Below are 20,850 nucleotides of genomic sequence, written 5' to 3'. Positions count from 1 at the left end.
CCTTCCAAAAAACTTTCAATCTTATGCTGTGTCAAGATATCACTGGCTGTTGGTAAAGTGCTAATAGCAGAATCAGAGAGTGCTCATGTACTTACTGACTGAAAGTACTTGATTGACATGATTGGAAGTACACTCCGGTCTGGGTACAGAGTGAGACTGTCTCAAAAAAACAACAACAAAAAAGAGACAAGACTATCTTATACTTTTTTGTGGTTTTGCCCTTGCCCTTATAGCCTCCCTACAGTAGTGGGTAATTAGTATCCAACTGAAGGCTCTGAAAAGGGCACAAAGACCTCCTAGAAAGAGTACTTGATTTGATCAACACTAAGAAGTTCATCTGTCTGCTGCTGCTGCGGACAAGCTGTATCACCAGAAAGTCATTTATAACGTTTGTGTCAATAGTAGGTACAAACCTTGGAGCTATAATTAAGATTCATTTAATTATGCTGGAAAAGTGAGGTAAAAGTGTTATTAGCTTCACATAAATCACAGCAAAATGTGTTGCGCACTACTTAAACTTTCTTCAAATTCTTTCTGTAGCAGCTATTGGTTTTTAAACTTACAATGAAAAAATGCTTTGCAAGAAAATTCTATCTTCAAAGACAAAAAAAAAAAGCACTCAGGGAGAAAATATAACTAAAGGATATTTATTTATTTTTACCAAGACTATCTTGAGGACATGGCTAAACTTCGTTTTCACCCCCGACCCCATCTTGAAGAAGGGTTAGTATGTGAATGTTATAAAGTAGATATGAACAGTTGAAGGACTGGAACCAACATTAAGTGACGAAGAACAACTTCCATCTAAATCATCATAAAAATGTTTAAGTAAAAAAAAAAAAGAAAGAAAGAAAAAAAAAAGAGGAGGTAACAGGGGTTTCCGATTGAACAAGATCCTCACATTTCATCTAATACAATCTTGGCTAGAGTATAACAAAGTGGAAACAGGATTACTATGATACAAAACTTCCACTACAGCACGCTGTACACACCTGTGTTCCAAGCCCACCCCAACCCCCACAATGCTTCCAACACAATTATTTCCCAGCCTGTTGGGCCTGCCGACGAAGGAGCACGTAGATCTTCTCTTTAATCCAGTCTTTGTTATAAGGCTGGTATGTCTGGGTATCAGCTCGGTAACTGAGGAGAGAAAGGGAATAAAGCAAAGTCACAGTGGTCAATCACTGCCAGGTGTTTAAATCCCCAAATTATAACTGCCCGATGATGGCATAGATGTGCCCATTTCCAAAAATGAACTTAACGAAAAGTTGAAAGAGCTACTTACACAGTCGTTGAATTTTAAGTGACATGAACTTTATATCACCTAGTACAATCTTACAGTGGAAAAAGAAAACGTGACTTAGAATTTTTAAGTTAAATGCCCAATATGTTACATATCTACTTCTTCACAGAGTATGACCAGAAACCATGTGTTCTTCCTCCTACATAGTTTCTATTTTTATGGTTCCTTTAGTGATTAAAAAACAACAACAAAAAAATTGGCTGGGTGCAGTGACTCACGCCTGTAATCCCAGCACTTTGGGAGGCTGAGGCGAGTGGATCACTTGAGGTCAGGAGTTCAAGACTAGCCTGGCCAACATGGTGAAACCCTGTCTCTACTAAAATACAAAAATTAGCTGGGCATGGTGGCGCACACCTGTAGTCCTGGCTACTCTGGAGGTTGAGGCAAGAGAATTGCTTCAACCGGTGGAGGATGCAGTGAGCCGAGATCGTGCCACTGCACTCCTGTGAGTCAGACTCCATCTCAAAAAAACAAAAACAACAATACTAGAACAAACTTTAGATTTGCAATGTTTATTCTGAATTAACTAAAAAACCATTAAAAAACATGTACTGGCAACAAAGATTTCTTGCTGATTTCCCTCCCCCTGTAAAGTATTAAGGAAATCTTAAAACTGTATTTTAGAAGGCCGGGCGCGGTGGCTCACGCTTGTAATCCCAGCACTTTGGGAGGCCGAGGCGGGCGGATCACGAGGTCAGGAGATCGAGACCACGGTGAAACCCCGTCTCTACTAAAAATACAAAAAAATTAGCCGGGCGTGGCGGCGGGCGCCTGTAGTCCCAGCTACTCGGAGAGGCTGAGGCAGGAGAATGGCGTGAACCCGGGAGGCGGAGCTTGCAGTGACCCGAGATCGCGCCACCGCACTCCAGCCTGGGTGACAGAGCCAGACTCCGTCTAAAAAAAAAAAAAAAAAAAAAAAAACTGTATTTTAGGATTTGCTTTTTAAAATAAATAATGCTAGAGGCCTATGGAGAAGAATTATCAGAAGACATAGTAAGCTCCAAAATATCTCTAATCAGAAGGGTAAGGAGTACACAGACTAGCGTTCGCCGTAAAACTCCAATGGGACTGTGAGTAGTATCTAGTAAGATGTCACAGAGTACTGGGTGTCGCTTTAAATTCTTATCTGAATTAACTCATTTTTACAACCCTGTGAGTAAGTACAATTATCCTCACTCCCCCCCGCACCGACCCCTGCTTTTTTTTTTTGAGACAGAATCTCACTCTGTCACGCAGTCTGGAGTGCGATGGTGCCATCTTGGCTCACTGCAACCTTTGCCACCTGGGTTCACATGATTCTCCTGCCTCAGCCTCCTGAGTAGGTAAGACTATAGGCATGTGCCACCACGTCCAGCTAATTTTTTGTATTTTTAGTAGAGACGAGTTTTCACTATGTTGGCCAAGTTGGTCTTGAACTCCTGACCCTCAAGTGATCCAGCCGCCTTGGCCGCCCAAAGTGCTGGGATTACAGGCATGAGCCATCGCACCTGGCCTCCTTTTTCATAAATGAGAAACCAAGGCTTTAAAAAGTGAAGCAAGTTATTAGCTAGGTAATGCTGGACTGGAGATAGATTTTAAATACTCCTGACTCCAGAGTCCTCACTGTTAATCACTAAGTTAGAAACCTAAACTACAATTTTTGGCAAGGGAAATAAATTCCAAAGTAGGAATGCTTTATACAATTAACATCATATTCTTCCTCTCAACAGTAAGGTCACAATCTGATTTATTAAAAATGTACAAGATTCCCATTTTTAAAAATGCTTAACCAAATTTAAAAATTCTAAAACGTAATTTTTTCTGAAAACTATTTGTCCATGTTTCCTAATTAAATAAGCTCTAAGCTAGTCTACTGCAAAATGTAGCAGAAGAGACTATAACATTTATATTAACACTGGAAAATAACTTAAAAAGGAACAAAATTTCTCACAATTATCATATCTGGGTGGGACAGGCTTTGTTTATACCATTAACCCCAAAAAAATCACTCTGGTTTGTGAACATTTAGGAATCCATCAACTTGCATGCAATTTTCCAACTCATCAAATAGTAGGCCAGGTGCCTGTGGCTCACGCCTATAATCCCAGCACTTTGGGAGGCTGAGGCAGGCGGGTCACAATGTCAAGAGATCAAGACCATCCTGGCCAACATTGTGAAACCCCGTCTCTACTAAAAAAAAAATACAAAAATTAGCTGGGCGTGGTGGCACGCACCTGTAGTCCCAGCTACTTGGGAGGCTGAGGCAGGAGAATCGCTTGAACCCTGGCAACAGTGCAAGACTCTATCTCCAAAAAAAAAAAAAAAAAAGCAATAATGCCTTTATGGAAAGCTGTGTGTCGATGGCTGTTAACTGGCACTTGAAAATGAGACAATTAAATGTTAAATACTTTAATAAAATGTGTATATATATATATATACACACACACACACATAAATTCATTGACCATAACAGTAGGTTAAAAGATTCATCTGTGCCAATGACTAGACATTTTATTATATATATATAAGAATATATATAAGAACAGAAGCTGTGGGTCTGGGCAGTGAAATCAGAAGTGTCTTCAGTGATAACTTCTCTTACTGATCAGGAATACCCCTCGTCATTATAATAACCGACGGTGAAAATGTTCTTTATGTCTCTAAGCAAACAAGAAAACACTGCATAATCAAAAGGGTATTATTTTCATCTTACAAAAAGCTTATTTAAAAAACGTACAGATCAGAAAACTGGAAAAATCTGACTCTGACTTTAAGTATACGAAATACAAATTTTCATGCCTACATTTTATTATAGGCATGGTCAGTTTGCTCTGGGTTTAGTCATGTTAAAAAGTAGAATCTTATTTATTCCATTTCCACCTACACTGTTTAAAAAGAATTAATTAAAAAGAGTCCTAGGTCACTGCCATGTAAATTTAATAGAAGCTATAAGCACACAACCATCTACAAACCAAAAATGGACCCAGTCTCTGGTCTGAGGAGTAACAGTCCAAATCACAGGATGTGCTGTGGCAGTAGGTCTTTGGAAACAACACCTGATTTCTCCTGAATATTCAAAGAACAAAAAGGACATAACCAAAGTCACCTGGGAAAAATAGTTTTAAGTCCTAAATTTGATTCTGAAAGTTTTTCAGAGGGCAAAAAATTTTCAACATTAGAAACAAACATAAATAGTTACAGGTTTTCAAGCTATGATAATTTATGGTTTTTAACACTCTGAAACTACTAAAAAACCATAAATTATCATTAACCTCTCTTCCATATTTCTGGAACTACTGTAGGTGGAAGAATTATCTAGGTAATAATTAAAGCTTTCCCCCTATTTTGCTTTAAGATAGCAAATATTGTATTAAAAATCAGTTTAGTATGCTAGATATAGTTTCCAGTTTACATTTTAAAGTCTAATGCAGCCGGGCACAGTTGCTCATGCCTGTAACATCACTCCTTGGGGAGGCTGAGGGAGGAGGATCACCTGAGCCCAGGAGTTTGAGACCAGCCGGGGTAATATAGCAAGACTCTGTCTCTAAAATTTTTTTTTATAAAGTCTAGTACAAAGTTAGAAAAGTTATGTTCTGTCATTAATGACATACTTGTAATGTCATTAACATGTCACTTGTAACTGTTTTACTCTGTTCAATTTTCATATTGTTGAAAAAACCTGAACATCTTTTAAATTTCACTTGAAATTTATAATTTATCTCACATGTAGACATTAAAATTAATATCATTCTAATCCTGGCAAATTTAAGAACATGCTTGTAATTCAAAATAAAACTCTATCCTGACTTCTTCAATCTAGTTGAAAAGGGAGTTGCTGCATATCTAATAGTGCCGAGCTCAGCAAGCACCTGATCCTCACAAGGAGTCTTGTGAACTAGATTTGTCTGAATTTTACAAATGAGCAAACTAAAGTTTAGCAATACAAAGCTGCCTTGTCAAAGGGAGCTAGCAAATGGTAGAGCCAGGATTCAAACCCAGCTATGTCTAATTCTGCCACTCCAACTAGCTCTTAACCACAGCCTCCCAAGATGAGTACAACATGATCCTTTGCTTCAAGTTTACTTCCCACTTACTGGGAGTAAGTACAACATCCCAAAAGTGTCAGGATTAGATCCTGAATGTTTCACTAAGGTTCTTTTATAAAACCATAAAGACAACCGTTAATTTTTAATCAATGCAGAACATAGCTCTGTAATATAAATAAGGGAAATAGAAAATTATCAATAATTTTAGAAAGCTATGCCTCAAATAACAACACAAGTGACGTGCATTTATATAACTAATATTTACTCAGCACTAATTATGTACCAGAGATGCAGCAGTGAACAAAAACAAAGCAACTTGTTCTTAAATTCTATCAATTAATATACACATCATTGGTAATTTCATATCCAGTGGATGATTATGTCAACACTTTGGCCTCCCAATTCCATGAAGTCTTTTCCTCTAATGATCTCATCTCCTACCCCCTCTTGGCCAGATCCCTAGACCCTGTCATTTCCAACAACTTCAATTTCCTAATTTCAAGCATGTCATTCTCTGATCACCACTTCCTAACACTCTAATGTGAGCAATCCTTGATCCAGTGGGACCTACAATGAACTGATCTACCTCTGTTTCCAGCACCTCCTCCTACACCCCCAATTAAAGCTCATGGTCATTCAGTCATTGCTGTTATTCTCATATATGCCCTCAACCTTTAGCAAAATCTTTACTCTCTACCTACTCCTCACCTGTAACCATCCAGGTGAGAGAGACTAGGAAAAAAATCCCATGATCACAATGACTGATTTCACTTTAAATCACTATCAGATAGGTACTTTGGAGGACACTTAATACATCCCTGAATTAATTGCAGTTCCCTAATTCTTTCACCTTCCTAGCTTATTTCTTACTTTTCCACAAACCTGTAACACCTGTTTCAAATTATGTCCTTGCTCCTTATCTTTCTAACTGAAGCATACAGAAGATAATTCCCCCCACCTCCCAAATTTGCCTGTCCTCCCTTTTTTATGATTGAACTGTCCAAGAGCCAATTTGAGCTATCAGTTTCTCCTTCTCTAGTACATCATCCCATCAGCCTGCAAACTTACCATTACTTTCCCCACTTGAATCCTCTCTTTTCATTCCTTTCCATACACTGAAATCTGTAAGCATTTTACTCTTGGCACTCTACCACAACTGTTTTGGAAGTCACCGAGACTTCCACAGTGTCAAATCCAGGGGTCAATTAAATTCTCAGTCCTCACTTATCTGTCCTATCAATGATATGACACACTTCTGCATTTGGCTTCCAGCATATCATTGCTCCCTGCCCCTCCAATCTCCTAAGACTCTCTCCTTCACTCATTCCTCTGCGGCCTCAAAGGCTTCCTTAATGACTTCAAACATGCCAGGCACTCCTACTTCAGGACTTCTACATTAGCTGTCCCTCATCCCCTCTGTCTGGTATGTTTTTCCTATAGATGTCTGAATGGCTTAAAGTACCATGCAACATTCATTTGAATGTTCTGAGTGACCAAAGTGAAATGGCTACAACTGGAGCACAATGAAGAGGTACAGAAAACAAAACTCAAACATCCCAAGGAAATGCATGTTTTGGAAATTTTGGGGAGACAGCATGGTGTAGCCACATTCCAGGATTGGCTCCAGTGGTGATCCAGGAAGTGCCTATGAGTAAGACTTGTATATTTCTCATCACTGCTCTTTCAACTTCTAGCACAGCACCTGGCATGTAATAAATATTCAAGTATCTGATGATTGAGTATCGTATCATAAGATGCTTCCATTTTCCTCGGTTAAATGAGCTGTATTTACACTCAACTTCTGTTTGCTAATGTAAAAAAGATTAGGTAGGTCTATAGTAACACTTTATGCTCCTTGTTAGTAGTTGTCAGAAGCAGATTATCAATACAAACTATAACAAATACGTTAAAAAATCTCACTCTAACATACCAAAATATACATACATACATACACACGGTAGGATTGAAATTAAATTAAACTTCAGCTATACACATATTTAAGTTTTTGAAATGTCATGAAAAAAAGATAATCTTAGTTTTAATCCAAAACCAACGGCTTTAGGACAAAGACTGTAAACGAAAAAAAAAAAAAATTAGGTATAAGGAACAAAGAACAGGGACATGGAACTTCTTAATTAGGATCCTTTCTGGATACTAACTATATTAATTAGCAAAGTTATTTTTTTCTGTGCCTTTGGCTTTATGTTGCCAATCTCTTATTTCTGTAAGAGAAATATTAATTACTATACACTATGCAAATGCAAAGATCAGTGTCAGGCACATAATTAGCTCCCAATACCATAAATCACCTCAAACAGACAGAAAAACAATAGAAAATACAAGATAAAAGACATGTTGGCTAATACTTACACCAGGCAGCTGAGGTCTGCCAGATCATCGATGAAATCAAACAACTGACTGATGTCATATGTGATAGAGGGACTGTTGGGATTCATTCTTTTCAGATGTTCTTCATACATTTTACAAACGCCTAAGAAAGGATAGGAAAAAAAGCAAAATCTTACAATCACATACACTTCTAGATATGAGCTGTGCTTATGAGCAGTGCTATATGTTGATATCATATTTAATAAAGTTGGGCTGGGGAAAAGATGATAGACTGATAGCTTTTGATTATTGCCACTAGCAAATACTTTTTTATTTTATAAATTCACCAGGTCAGGTTAGTGGCTTACGCCTGTAATCCCAGCTCTTTGGGAGGCTGAGGCAGGAGCATCACTTGAGCCCCACAGTTTAAGACCAGCCTGCCTGGGCAACACAGGGAGACTTCATCTCTACAAAAATTAAAAAATTAGCCAGGCGTGATGGTGTGTGCTTGTGGTCCCAGCTATCTGGGAAGCTGAGGTGGGAGAATCACTTGGCTGCAGTGAGCCATGATTGCATCACCGCACTCCAGTCTGGGCAGCTGAGAAATTCACCACAATGTTGGTGTAACTATTTTGTGTCTTAATAATAAAATGATTACTTCAAACCACCGGAGCTAAGGGACTTTAAAGACTTGCCATCTGATGGCTCAAACAAGTAACATCATGGGTCTTAACAGGTTTTTCAGTAATTCTTCCTAAAGCCACAGAGCAAAAAAAAAAAAAAAAAAAAAAGAAAAGTCACATTAAAAATTGGCAACAAAGAAAGAGATTATCCTCACGCGTATTTAAGATCCTAGACTAGGCCGGGCACAACAGTGGCTCACGCCTGTAATCTCAGCACTTTGGGAGGCCGAGGCGGGCAGATCACAAGGTCAGGAGATCGAGACCATCCTGACCAACACGGTGAAACCCCGTCTCTACTAAAAAATACAAAAAATTAGCCAGGCATGGTGGCAGGCGCCTGTAGCCCCAGCTACTCGGGAGGCTGAAGCAGGAGAATGGCATGAACCTGGGAGGTGGAGATTGCAGTGAGCCGAGATTGGCCACTGCACTCCAGCCCGGGTGACAGAGCAAGACTCTGTCTAAAAAAAAAAAAAAAATCCTAGACTATGGATTCAGACAGACTTGAGTTCCAGCTCTGCCCCTGTCAAACCAAGGACAAACGACGCCATTCCCTGAACCACACCTGTCAAACAGAGTTAAGAGTGCCTCTTCATAGAATTGTGAGGTTTATTTGAAATAATACATATAAAGCATTAGCACATGAACAAGGATATAAGTACTTAAATATAATAAAAAAGATAATGAGCAAAATCTTTAATAGCAAGCCCACATTACTAATTATAATTAGCTATAGAGTACATTATCTATTTAGTTTTTATTCAATAATACTCTCCTTTTTTTTTCTTTGAGACAGAGTTTTGCTCTCGTTGCCCAGGCTGGAGTGCAATGATGCGATCTTGGCTCACTGCAACCTCCGCCTCCTAGGTTCAAGCGATTCTCCTGCCTCTGCCTCGGCCCCCTAAGTAGCTGGGATTACAGGCACCCGCCACCACACCCAGCTAACTTTTTGTATTTTTAGTAGAGACAAGGTTTTACCATGTTGGCCAGGCTGATCTTGAACTCCTGACCTCAGGTGATCAGCCCACCTCAGCCTCCCAAAGGGCTGGGATTACAGGCGTGAGCCGGCCTGATACTCTCCTTTCTTATTCCCACAAAAGGAGAATACACGTTTTCAGTCTATTCCCACTGTCAACTATTTTAAGACTACTATGATGAATGGATAAGTGACATAAATGCTGGTTATCCAGAAAAAACATGTCCCATACTGTATACATAAGCCTTTTATTAGCTCCAAATTAACTTTACAAATTTCCTAATAAAAATACTATTCAATCACAGAACTATTAAACAACTATCTTAGGGTTTTTTTATTGCTACTGGCATACTACATTGTGATCAGAGAATATCACCCATGAGTTAATGAATGGAAAGAAAATAAAAACTAGGAAAATAAATTCCTGTATGTTAAAAAGGCATTGACCCACAGTTATACTTTTTTTTTTTTTGAGATGGAGTTTTTGCTCTTGTTGCCCAGGCTGGAGTGCAATGGCGCAATCTCAGCTCATTGCAACCTCCACCTCCCGGATTCAAGCGATTCTCTTGCCTCAGCCTCAGCCTCCCGAGTAGCTGGGATTACAGGTGTGTGCCACCACGCCTGGCTAATTTTTGTATTTTTAGTAGAGACAGGGTTTCACCATGCTGGCCAGGCTGGTCTCAAACTCCTGAGCTCAGGTGATCCACCCACGGCAGCCTCCCAAAGTGCTGGGATTACAGGCATAAGCCACCATGCCCAGCCTCCATTATACTTAATGGTTAAAGACGGGATGCTTTTCTGTTAAGATTAGGAAGAATACCAGAATATTTATTGTTGCTACTTGTATCCAACATTGTACTAGAAGTTCTAGCCAGGGCAATTAGGCAAGAAAGAGAGACAACAGGCCTTCAGATCGGAAAGGAAGAAGTATAGCCATCATTATTTGCAGATGACATTATCTTACAGATAGAAAATCCTAAGGAAACAATAAAAATCTATTAGAACTAATAAATGAGTACAGCAAGGTTGCAGGATATAGGATCAGTATATGAAAATAAATTTTATTTCTATGCCTTAGCAACAAGTCTGAAAATAAAATTAAGAAAACTTCATTTATAACAGCATAAAAAAGAATTAAAATTCTTAGAAATAAATGAAACACAAGAAGTACAAAACGTGTACACTCTACACCATAAAATGTCATGGAAAGACTCTTTTCTTTCCCTTGAGACACAGTCTCATTCTGTTGCCCAGGCTGGAGTGCAGTGGCCCAATTACAGCTCACTGCAGCCTTGACCTCTTAAGTTCTAGTGATCCTCCCAAGGATCTGTGACTATAGGTATGTGCCGCCATGCCCAGCTAATTTTTGTACTTTTTGGAGAGCAGGGGTTTCATCATGTTGTCCAGGCTAGTCTCAAACTCCTGGGTTCAAGCAATCCGCTCACCTTGGCCTCCCAAAGTCCTGGGATGACAGGTGTGAGCCACCACGCCATGCTGGAAAGTAAAGCCACCACACGATGCTTAATAAATGGAAAGACATCCCATGTTCATGAGTTGGAAGACCTGATGCCAATACTCCCCCAGATATCTACGGATTCAACGCAATTCCTATAAAAATCCAAGCTGCTTTTGCAGAAACCAACAAGCTAATCCTAAATTTGACACAGAAATGCAGGAGACCCAAGACAGCCAAAATAATCTTGAAAAAGAACACTGGAGGATTCAAACTTCCTGATTTCAAAACTTACTATGAAACTACTGCAATCAAGACAATATGGTATTGGCATGAGGATAGGTATCTAGATCAATGGAACAGAAATGAGAGTCCAGAAACAAACCCTCACATTTATGGTCAATTGCTTTTTGACAAGCATGCCAAAACAATTCAACAAAGGACAGTATTTTCAACAAATGATGCTAGGACAAGAGGATAGTCACATGTGAAAGAATGAAGTTGGACACATCCCTACAACAGACCAGAGACTTAAAAGTAGGAGCCCAAACTATAAGACCCATAGAAAAAAATAAAGGCATTAATATTTGTGACCTTGGATAAACCAATGGTTTCTTAGATATGACACCAAAAACACAACAAAAAGAAAAATATGCAAGTTAAAATTTATAAAAATAAAAAACTTTTGTGCTCCAAAAGACACTATCAAGAAAGTGAGAAGACACCACAAACTGGGAGAAAACCTTTATAAAACATCTATCTGATAAAGGACTAATGTCCAAAAATATACAAAGAACTCCTAAAACTTAACCATAATCACTCAATGAAAAATGGGCAGAAGATCTGGATACCTCAATAAAGATATACACGGCAAATAAACATATGAAAAGATGACATTATATGTCATTAGGGAATTGCAAATTAAAACAATAAGATACTTTAGAATGGCTAAAATCTATATCAGTGACAACACCAAATGCTGGTAAGGATGTGGAACAGAAACTCATTCACTGCTGGTGGGAATGCAAAATGGTCCTGCCACATCTGAAGACAGTTTGGCAGTTTCTTACAAAGCTAAACATACTTGTACCACATAATTTAGCAATCACTCTCCTACATATTTACCCAAATGAGCTGAAAACTTAGGTCCACACAAAAACCTACACAGAAATGTTTATAGCAGCTTTATTCATAATTGCCAAAAAATAGAAGCAACCAAGATGCTCTTCAATAAGTGAATGGATAACCAAACCATGGTACATTCATTCAAGGGAATATTATTCAGCAATAAAAAGAAATGAGCTATGCAGCCACACACACAAAAAGTAAGAACCATAAAAGCATACTGCTAGGTTGGCCGGGAATGGGGGCTCATGCCTGTGATCCCCAGACTTTGGGAGGCTGAGGTGGACGGATCACTTGAGGTCAGGAGTTTGAGACCAGCCTGGCCTACACAGTAAAACCCGTCTCTACTAAAAATACAAAAAAAGGTAGCCAGGCATGGTGGCGCAGGCCTGTAATCCCAGCTACTTGGGTGGCTGAGGCAGGAGAATCGCTTGAAGCAGGAGGCAGAGGTTGCAGTGAGCTGAGATTGCGTCACAGCACTCCAGCCTGGGTGACAGAGAAAGACTCTGTCTCACACACCAAAAAAAAAAAAAAAAAAAAACCAAAGCATATTGCTAGGTTAAAGCAGCCAGTCTGAAAAGGCTTCATACTCCATAACTCCAACATGACATTCCAGAAAAGGCAAAACTACAGAGATGGTAAAAAGATCAGGGGTTTGGGGGTGGTGGCAGGGAAGGAGGTATAGGTGGAGCAATGGGGATTTCTGGTAGTGAAACTACTCTGTATGATACAGTAAAGGTAGATACATGTAATTATACACGTCAAAACCCACAGAATGTTTAACACATACAGTAAACCCTAACATAAACTGTGAACTTTATTTAATAATAATCTATTTTCCCATAAGCCTAAAACTGCTCTAAAAACATGGTCTTAAATAAAGTCTTTAACTGCTCTTAAAAAAAAGTGAGGGGGGAGGAGAAAAATGCTCTGATCTACAGGGGAATATTTACTACAAGAAAAAAATAGAATAATAAAATTACCATTTGGCAACCACATCATGTGAGAACTTATTTAATAATTATTTTAACATTTTTTTGTTTTAGTTTTTTAAATGGGAAATACATCACCATTTTGAATTTTTAGAAAAAGAGCTACCAAGTCATGAAAAGACATGGAGGAAACACAATAAATGCACATTGCTAAGTAAAAAAAGCCAGTTAAGAAAAAGCCACACACGATAATGATTCCAACTATATGACATTCTGGAAAAGGCAAAACTATGGAGACAGTAAAAAGACCAATGGTTCCCAGAGGTTGAGGGTGGGGTAGGAGGGGATGAATAGGTAGAGCACAAGAAATGTTTAGGGCAGGGCAGTGAAACCATTCTGTGTGATGCTGTAATGGCGGACACATGACGCTGCGCATTTGGGAAAATCCAAGTAATGTAGGACATAAGAATGAAACCTAGTATAAACTATGAACTTTACTTAATGATAATGGATCAGTAATGAATACTGGTTCACCACTGTTACAAATGTACCACACCAGTGAAATTCATTAATAATAGGGGAAATTGTGTAGGGGTGAAGAAAGAGAGTAATATGGGAAAACTGTAGTTTCTGTTCAATTTTTCTACAACCCTGAAACTGCCCTGAGAAATAACAGTATTGCAGAATCAAAGATCAAACACGATAATATAGGTTAGGTAACAATTTGCTAAGAGAGCTTGCATACAAAATCTACATCAATAGCAGGCAGAAATGTCAGCAGAGAAATGGATCTGTAAAGAGATGAAGAAAAAAATGCCATGTTCTTCTTTAAGAATTAGAGTAGATGGCCAGGAGTGGTGGCTCACGTCTGTAATCCCAGCAATTTGGGAAGCCGAGGTGGGTGGATCACTTGAGGTCAGGAGTTCGGGACCAGCCCGGCCAACGTGGCGAAATCCTGTGTTTACTAAAAATACAAAAATTAGCTGGGCGTGGTGGCACACACCTGTAGTCCCAGCTACTCAGGAGGCTGAGGAAGGAGAATCAATTTGAACCCAGGAGGCAGACGTTGTAGTGAGCTGAGACGCACCACTGGACTCCAGCCTGGGCGACACAGTGAGACTCTGTCTCAAAAAACAAAAAGGAACAAAGACACCTGCACTCATACGTTTATGGCAATACTATACACAACAGCAAAGTTATGGAATCAACTAAGTGTCCATCAATGGATGACTAGACAAAGGAAATGTGGTGTATGAGTATGCATGCACACACATACCATGGAATACTACTCAGCTATTAAAAAAAGAATAAAACCATGTCTTTGCAGCAACATGGATGGAATTGGAGGTCATTATCTCAAGTGAAGTAACTCAGACAGTCAAACATCTAATGTTCTCACTTATTAGTGGAGGCTAAATAATGTGTGCACATGGACAGACAGAGTGGAATAAGTGACACTGGAGACTACAAAAGGTGGGAGAATGGTGAGGGATGAAAAATCACTACTGTGTACAATGTACACCAGGTGATGGCTACACTAAAAGCCCAGACTTGGTTGGGCGCAGTGGCTCATGCTTGTAATCCCAGAACTTTGGGAGGCTAAGGCAGGAGAACTGCCTGAGGCTAGAAGTCTGAGACCAACATGTGCAACACAGTGACCCCATCTCTATAAAAAAAAAAAAAAAAATTAGCCAGGTGTGGTGGCAGGTGCCTCTAGTCCCAGCTATTTGGGAGGCTGAGGCAGGAGGACTGCTTGAGCCCAGGAAACTGAGACTGCAATAAGCCGTGACCACCACTGCACCCCAGCCTGGGTGACAGAGCAAGACCCCGTCTCTTAAGGAAAAAAAAAAAAAAGGCCCAGACTTTACTACTGTGCAATATATCTATATAAGAAGACTACACTCGTATCCCTTAAATCTATTAAAACAACCTATTAAAAACAAACAGACACACAAGTCTATAGTGCTTGAGTTTAACCAGAATATATAAGGGATACCTGTAAAATATTTCCATACTGTAACAAGATAACATGTGACAAATAATAAGAGAATATTTATAAAACAACAAGCAGCTCTGGAAAGTCACTCATTATATACATTAGTTTAAAAAAAAAAAAACACGTAATACTTGTAGCAAGGAGGATACTATATACATAATTAATGTTTAAAATGTTCAACAGGCCAAGGCGGATCACTTGAGGTCAGGAGTTCGAGACCAGCCTGGCCAACATGGTGAAACCCCATCTCTACTAAATACACAAAAAATTAGCTGGGTGTGGTGGCCCATGCCTGTAGTCCCAGCTACTTGGGAGGCTGAGGCACAAGAATCACTTGAACCTGGGGGGCAGAGGTTGCGTGAGCCGAGATCGCATTACTGCACTCCAGTCTGGGTGATAGAGCGAGACTCTGTCTCAAATAATAAATAAACAAACAAACAAATAAATAAAATGTTCAATAATTATGGTCCATCCTAAATATCTGCTTTCCCTCCTAAAATTAGCAATTCAAGAAATTTGGAGGGTTGGAATTGATACAGGCAGGGCCTGGGGTGGATGGACTATTAAAAAAAAAAAAGAAATTTAGAGGGGGAAAACCTAGTTCCTAAATGAGACATTTTTCTACCCCTTGATTAGTGTTAAACTCACCTTCCATGCATTCATTCACAGATTCGTAGTCAGCATAAGTTCTGCCTTCTGGCCTCTTGGTAGGCTGTACCAGCAAAATGGTGTGAGACTGCAGGGGGAAAACATGATTTCAATATAAGTTTCTATTTGAGAAATTCATAGTATGATAAAAAAAATCCCCATTTCTAATGCAATAATGATTGCTAGTTATTAAAATGTAATTAGAGAGGCCAGGCATGGCATCCCATGCCTATAATCCTCGTCCTCTGGGAGGCTGAAAGGGGGAAAATCACTTGAGGCCAGAAGCTTGAGACCAACCTGGGCAACATAGCAAGACTCTATCTCTACAAAAAAATAAAATTTGCCGGGTGCATGCCTGTAGTCCTAGCACTTTGGAAGTCTAAGGCAGGAGGATTCCTTGAGCCCAGGAGGCTGAGACTACAGTGCACCATGATCACACCATTGCATCGAAGAGTGAGGCCCTATCTCTTAAAAGAAAAAAAAAAATTAGGATACTTTTTCCACAAAAATATTTATGTCTTAGTCTAAGTGTTGTATTTAGCTGGATTCACAACTCTGCCGTACGGTCTCCCTAAGTCTCCCAGTCCTACTGTACTTACTGCCTACAAGTAATCAGTATAAGCTACCTTGCCCTCCTTTTTCTTTTGTATCTTTTCTTCCCAACTAAATTATAAACCTGCTTAGGTTTTCTGTCTCCAGTGGGCACTTTCCATCTTTAATGCTCTTAAGTCACTAATAAAAACTCAGATGGGCTGATGAAAGGAAACAAAAGGGGAAATAGTATAATAATCACAAGCATGGTTTCAACTTAAGCTTTTTTTCCAACCTTAGCATAAGAGCAAAGTCACATTTTATCCAGGGGTTAGACTTAACACTAAAGCAGTAGATAAATTAGCAATATAAACATATTGTAAGAATTACCCTTAAAAATCCATTAAACTATTCACCTAGTAGATGACTTGCCTTACTGGGCTTTCTCATACCAAAATCACATATTAGAATCACACAGAAAGTTAGGTCATCACATTATGAGAAATGTGAAATATGCCCAAAAAATAGCAGACAGACTTGTCTTCCACTTCCTGCTCACTGGGAAACATGTTTTTGTTAGTGATCAGTCACTAACAAATCAATCTCAGTGTTTCTCAACCTGGGCTCTATTACATTTTGGGTTGGCTGATTCTTTGTTACAAATATCCCTTGGGGAACAAAAAATCTCATCCAGCTGAGAATTCACTGGTCTGTTGAAAATATGACCCATCCAATTTTTTGCTACATGTGTAAGGTTAATTAAATGCAAGTATGATGCAACTCCACTGTAAACCCAGTCCCAAATCAAACTATTCACTTCTTTCCTTCTCTTCTGCTGTACTAGTATTTTTCAGCCAAAAACCAGAGAACAAAAATTTCCTAACAACAGGAACCCTAAAATGTTTTGGAATGACTTTTTTTTTTTTTTTTTGGAGACAGAGTTTTGTTCTTGTTGCCCAGGCTGGAGTGCAAAGGCGCGATCTCAGCTTACTGCAACCTCTGCTTCCTGGGTTCAAGCAAATCTTCTGCTTCAGCCTCCCAAGTAGCTGGGATTACAGGCATGCACCACCACGCTCGGCTAATTTTGTCTTTTTAGTAGAGATGGGGTTTCTCCATGTTGGTCAGGCTGGTCTTGAACTCCTGACCTCAGGTGATCTGCCCGCCTCGGCCTCCCAAAGTGCTGGGATTACAGGCGTGAGCCGCCGCGCCTGGCCAAAATGATCAGAATTTTTAACCATCAAATTGGAACTGAAATAGCTGAAGCCCAGACTTTCTGAATAAACAATGGAAAAATAGTACATTTAACATGACACACAAAACAAAGGGTCATCATACTCTTCTCTCCCCATCAACAACTAAATTACTTTGACTAAAAGTTTGAGAGGGTTTGACATAAAAATGGAACTTGGTGACAAGAGACAAAGGATTAACTCTCACCTGTAATAACCTGAGCAGTCAAAGCCTTTGTTAAATTGATTTAAAAGCCACAGAAAACATTATATTAGATTATTTGTTATACAGAAGTCTTTGTAAGCTAGCTACTCAAAAAGTTTCAATGAGTCATTTAAGAAAAAATAATTTTGTAGAAACTACGTGCATTCTTGCAACAGAGCTTGCCCTATACACTAACTATCTCAACTGCTACTATAATAATTGTATTCCAATTCTAATGCAAATTAAAGGACTAATTTGAAAGGGTAAGAATGGAAAAAGCTATACAGCATGTTGCTTTTTATATCTAGTCTTAAAATGAACACCGGGCAAAGTTTACTATTTTCAATACTTACTGCCCAAAGACAAGGATTAAAAATCACTAAGAACATAACATGATACATTTTAAAAACTGTGGTCAAGTGGTTATCATTTTTAAACGGCACTGCTTTCCTGCTCAAATTCTTTACAGATTATACCACCTCTCAAGCCAGTTTTGGTCACTTTCTTCGAATTGGAGCTTACTGATCATCCCGGCTGGGTTCTAATAGAGCTGGTGTCTGAGCTGAGCCTACTTTTCAGCCTCCAGCCCCAAGAGGATATAAATACAGATAAGTACAGGATCGAGGGCTGAGAGACGTGCCACATGCAATACCTAGAGGTCTCAAAAACAGAAAAAAAAAAAAAGAAAAAAAAAAAGGCAGAGCACAGGAAAACGAAAGCTGAGAAAACACATTGCAAAGCAAATACGTCCTCTCCTGGCCCACATGCTGGGTATAACAGAATCTGTCAGCTTTGAGAATAGGTTAGACAACCCTGGCCCATTGTTCCTACAGCAGGCTAGAGCATTTGGAGGGAAAAATACCATATCTGGCAGGGCCCAGTGGCTCACGCCTGTAATTCCAGCACTTTGAGATGCCAAGGCGGGCAGATCACCTTAGGTCAGGAGTTCGAGACCAGCCTGGCCAACGTGGTGAAACGCCGTCTCTACTAAAACACAAAAATTAGCCGGGCGAGGTGGCGGGCGCCTGTAATCCCAGCTACTAGGGAGGCTGAGACAGGAGAATTGCTTGAACCCAGGAGGCGGAGGTTGCAAGGGTCTGAGATCGCGCCACTGCACTCCAGCCTGGGCGATAGAGTGAGACTATCTCAAAAAACAAACAAAACACCACCTCCACGCCTCCATCTACCGAGTAACAATCGGGAGAGAGCTCATCCTCAGGCCCAAGGCACGCCTGACCCGAGCGAGCAGGCGGGCGCGCAACCGCAGAGCGGACCGGGGCTCCGAGGCCTAGAGTCAGGCCTGGCGTCCCTGCGGCGGGAAGAAGTATCAATCCACCGACTGGAGTGGCGGGGTGCATCACGCCGCGCTGCATGGGGCTCGTGGGGCGGGGAAAATGTATGGGGCTGGGGTCGCTCTGGAGGCCGGGGACTCGGACTCGGGTAGCCGCGGAGGCCTTTCTCACCATCGCGCCAAACTCTCTTCGCTGCAGCAGCTGCCGACACCGCCACCGTTACACGAGCTTAGCCACAACGCCGCTAACAGCCAATCCTCGCGAGAGGAGCCGCCGGAAGTCGTCGAAAGTGCAACGCAAAAGAGCCTTTTGGATCATAGAGGCACAGTCACTTCCGGCAGCTAGAGCAGCTACTGACTCTGTTTCAGCCATCTTCGATAAAGGCAAAAAGGTAAGTAAGGGAAAGTTTCCAAGCTTTAGGAAGAATTTTTTTTTTTTTTCAAGACGCTGTCTTCCGTACTTTCGTTATTAAATATACGGCTCAAGTGATCACCGGTATAGACAGTGACATCAGACATCTTTAATTAGCCCTTCTCAAAAATGGCGGCAACATAAGTATCCTGGGCCAGAGGTCGGTTGTAACCCGGAAGTGCCTTTGTAAAGGAGGGGGTGGTTAGACAATCCGGAAGTGGATGGAATGAAGAGGTGCCACTTGGCGGCCATGGCAGCTGTAGTATCGGCGACTCCGGGTCAAGGCCCGGTCGAGTGCAGTACCATGGGCAGCACCGGGTATAGGGCAGAGACAGCTTTGTGTCAACTTTGCTGCTGAACCCCTAGGACCCATCGTTAGAGACCTGCAGGACTCCTTTCCTCATCCCAGGCTCGGAGGAGAGTTTGCTGGGACTGGTGGGCTGGTTTCCTGCTCTGGGGGGCGGATCACCTTCGGGGCCGCCTCTTGGAGACAGGGGCGCCTAGGGAACGAACAGGTTCGCTTGAGTCACTTACCCGCCGCCGCCTAAGACATTGTGCCACCCTCAATCCGACAATCGAAGAAATCGATCATTCGCACATTTTCCCCATTGACTTTTCCCATCTCTGTTAACCCACGAGAATCTAATGACTGGCATCTGAGAACCCAGAGCTTGGGACCTTAGATTGCTGTAAGCTTTCTCTGGTGCTAATATCAGCAAAAAGTGTCTGTTTCCGAGTACGTTCAAGAGGAAGGTGCCTCGTGAACACATCTGCTGGTGGGGAGGCCTAAAGAACTGGAAAGCCCACTCTCTTGGAACCACTACACCTGTTTAAAGAACCTAAGCGCCATTTAAAGCCACTGGAAATTTGTTGTCTAGTGGTTGTGGGTGAATAAAGGAGGGCAGAATGGATGATTTCATCTCCATTAGCCTGCTGTCTCTGGCTATGTTGGTGGGATGTTACGTGGCCGGAATCATTCCCTTGGCTGTTAATTTCTCAGAGGTAAGAAATTCTCAATTTTCTGTCAGCTGTCAGGATGGCTGTGAGATAGTAGTTTTAGTTGCAAAGGGAAGCTGCTTCCCTAGTTAAATCTCAAAGCTGAAGTCTCTTTAAGAAAGACTATCTTTTTTAAAAGATACATAACACTTAATAATAGAAACAAACCTCATATTCAGCAGTGGAATTCTTAACCCGGGGTGGATAGATATTCCACGGAAGATCCTAGAGTATTCTGAATCCCCTAGAATTGCTCACAAAAATTTGAGGTTCTGTGCATTTACCTGGAGAGAGGCACCATAACATCTCTTTTGATTCTCAGAGATTTCATGGAATCAAGGTTCCAGATTGTTATCAAGAAAATAAATGGAGGGCTGGGCGCGGTGGCTCACGCCTGTAATCTCAGCACTTTGGGAGGCTGAGGTGGAAGGATTGCTTGGGCCCAGGGGTTCTAGACCAGCCTGGGCAATCTGGCGAGACCTTCTCCCTACAAATGAGGCTGAGGTAAGAGGATCGCTTGGGCCCAGGAATTCTAGACCAGCCTGGGCAACGTGGCGAGACCTTGTCCCTACAAATGAGGCTGAGGTAGGAGGATCGCTTGACCCCGGGTGGTTGAGGCTGCAGTGAGCCGTGTTTGGGCCACTGCGCTCCAGCCTGGACAGCAGAGTGAGATCCAAAAAAGAGAAATGGAGAATGTTATTTTTCCACATGAACTGAAAT

At 40.8% G+C, this 20,850-nt stretch overlaps 2 protein-coding genes across 7 annotated transcripts in view; one reads left to right on the top strand and one right to left on the bottom strand.

The window, feature by feature from the left end:
• Positions 1-626: 626 nt before the first annotated feature.
• ERH (ERH mRNA splicing and mitosis factor) lies at positions 627-19,026 on the bottom strand. Its single transcript, XM_032179297.2, has 4 exons — positions 18,895-19,026; positions 15,467-15,554; positions 7,699-7,819; positions 627-1,140 (listed from the first exon to the last, which is right to left on the bottom strand). The coding sequence occupies exons 1-4, from the start codon at positions 18,895-18,897 to the stop codon at positions 1,038-1,040; spliced, it is 315 nt and encodes a 104-aa protein (XP_032035188.1). The 5' UTR covers positions 18,898-19,026; the 3' UTR covers positions 627-1,037.
• Positions 19,027-19,064: 38 nt separating this feature from the next.
• SLC39A9 (solute carrier family 39 member 9) overlaps positions 19,065-20,850 on the top strand; it is a 68,810-nt gene continuing 67,024 nt past the window's right edge. For 2 of the 6 annotated variants that reach the window (XR_009210236.1, XM_032179292.2), the window contains exon 1: positions 19,138-20,136. Coding sequence is in view for 3 of the 6 variants with exons in the window: in XM_032179292.2 (XP_032035183.1) it covers positions 20,041-20,136 (96 nt within the window). In the remaining 3 variants the exon portion in view is untranslated. The other 4 variants (XM_032179296.2, XM_032179295.2, XM_032179294.2 and 1 more) reach the window with 4 other exon arrangements.

The sequence above is a fragment of the Hylobates moloch genome, unplaced genomic scaffold (assembly GCF_009828535.3).
Source record: "Hylobates moloch isolate HMO894 unplaced genomic scaffold, HMol_V3 SCAFFOLD_16, whole genome shotgun sequence".
Taxonomy (NCBI): Eukaryota; Metazoa; Chordata; class Mammalia; order Primates; family Hylobatidae; genus Hylobates; species Hylobates moloch.
Note: the sequence above shows the minus strand (reverse complement) of the source record. Positions and strands in the feature narration are given on the sequence as shown.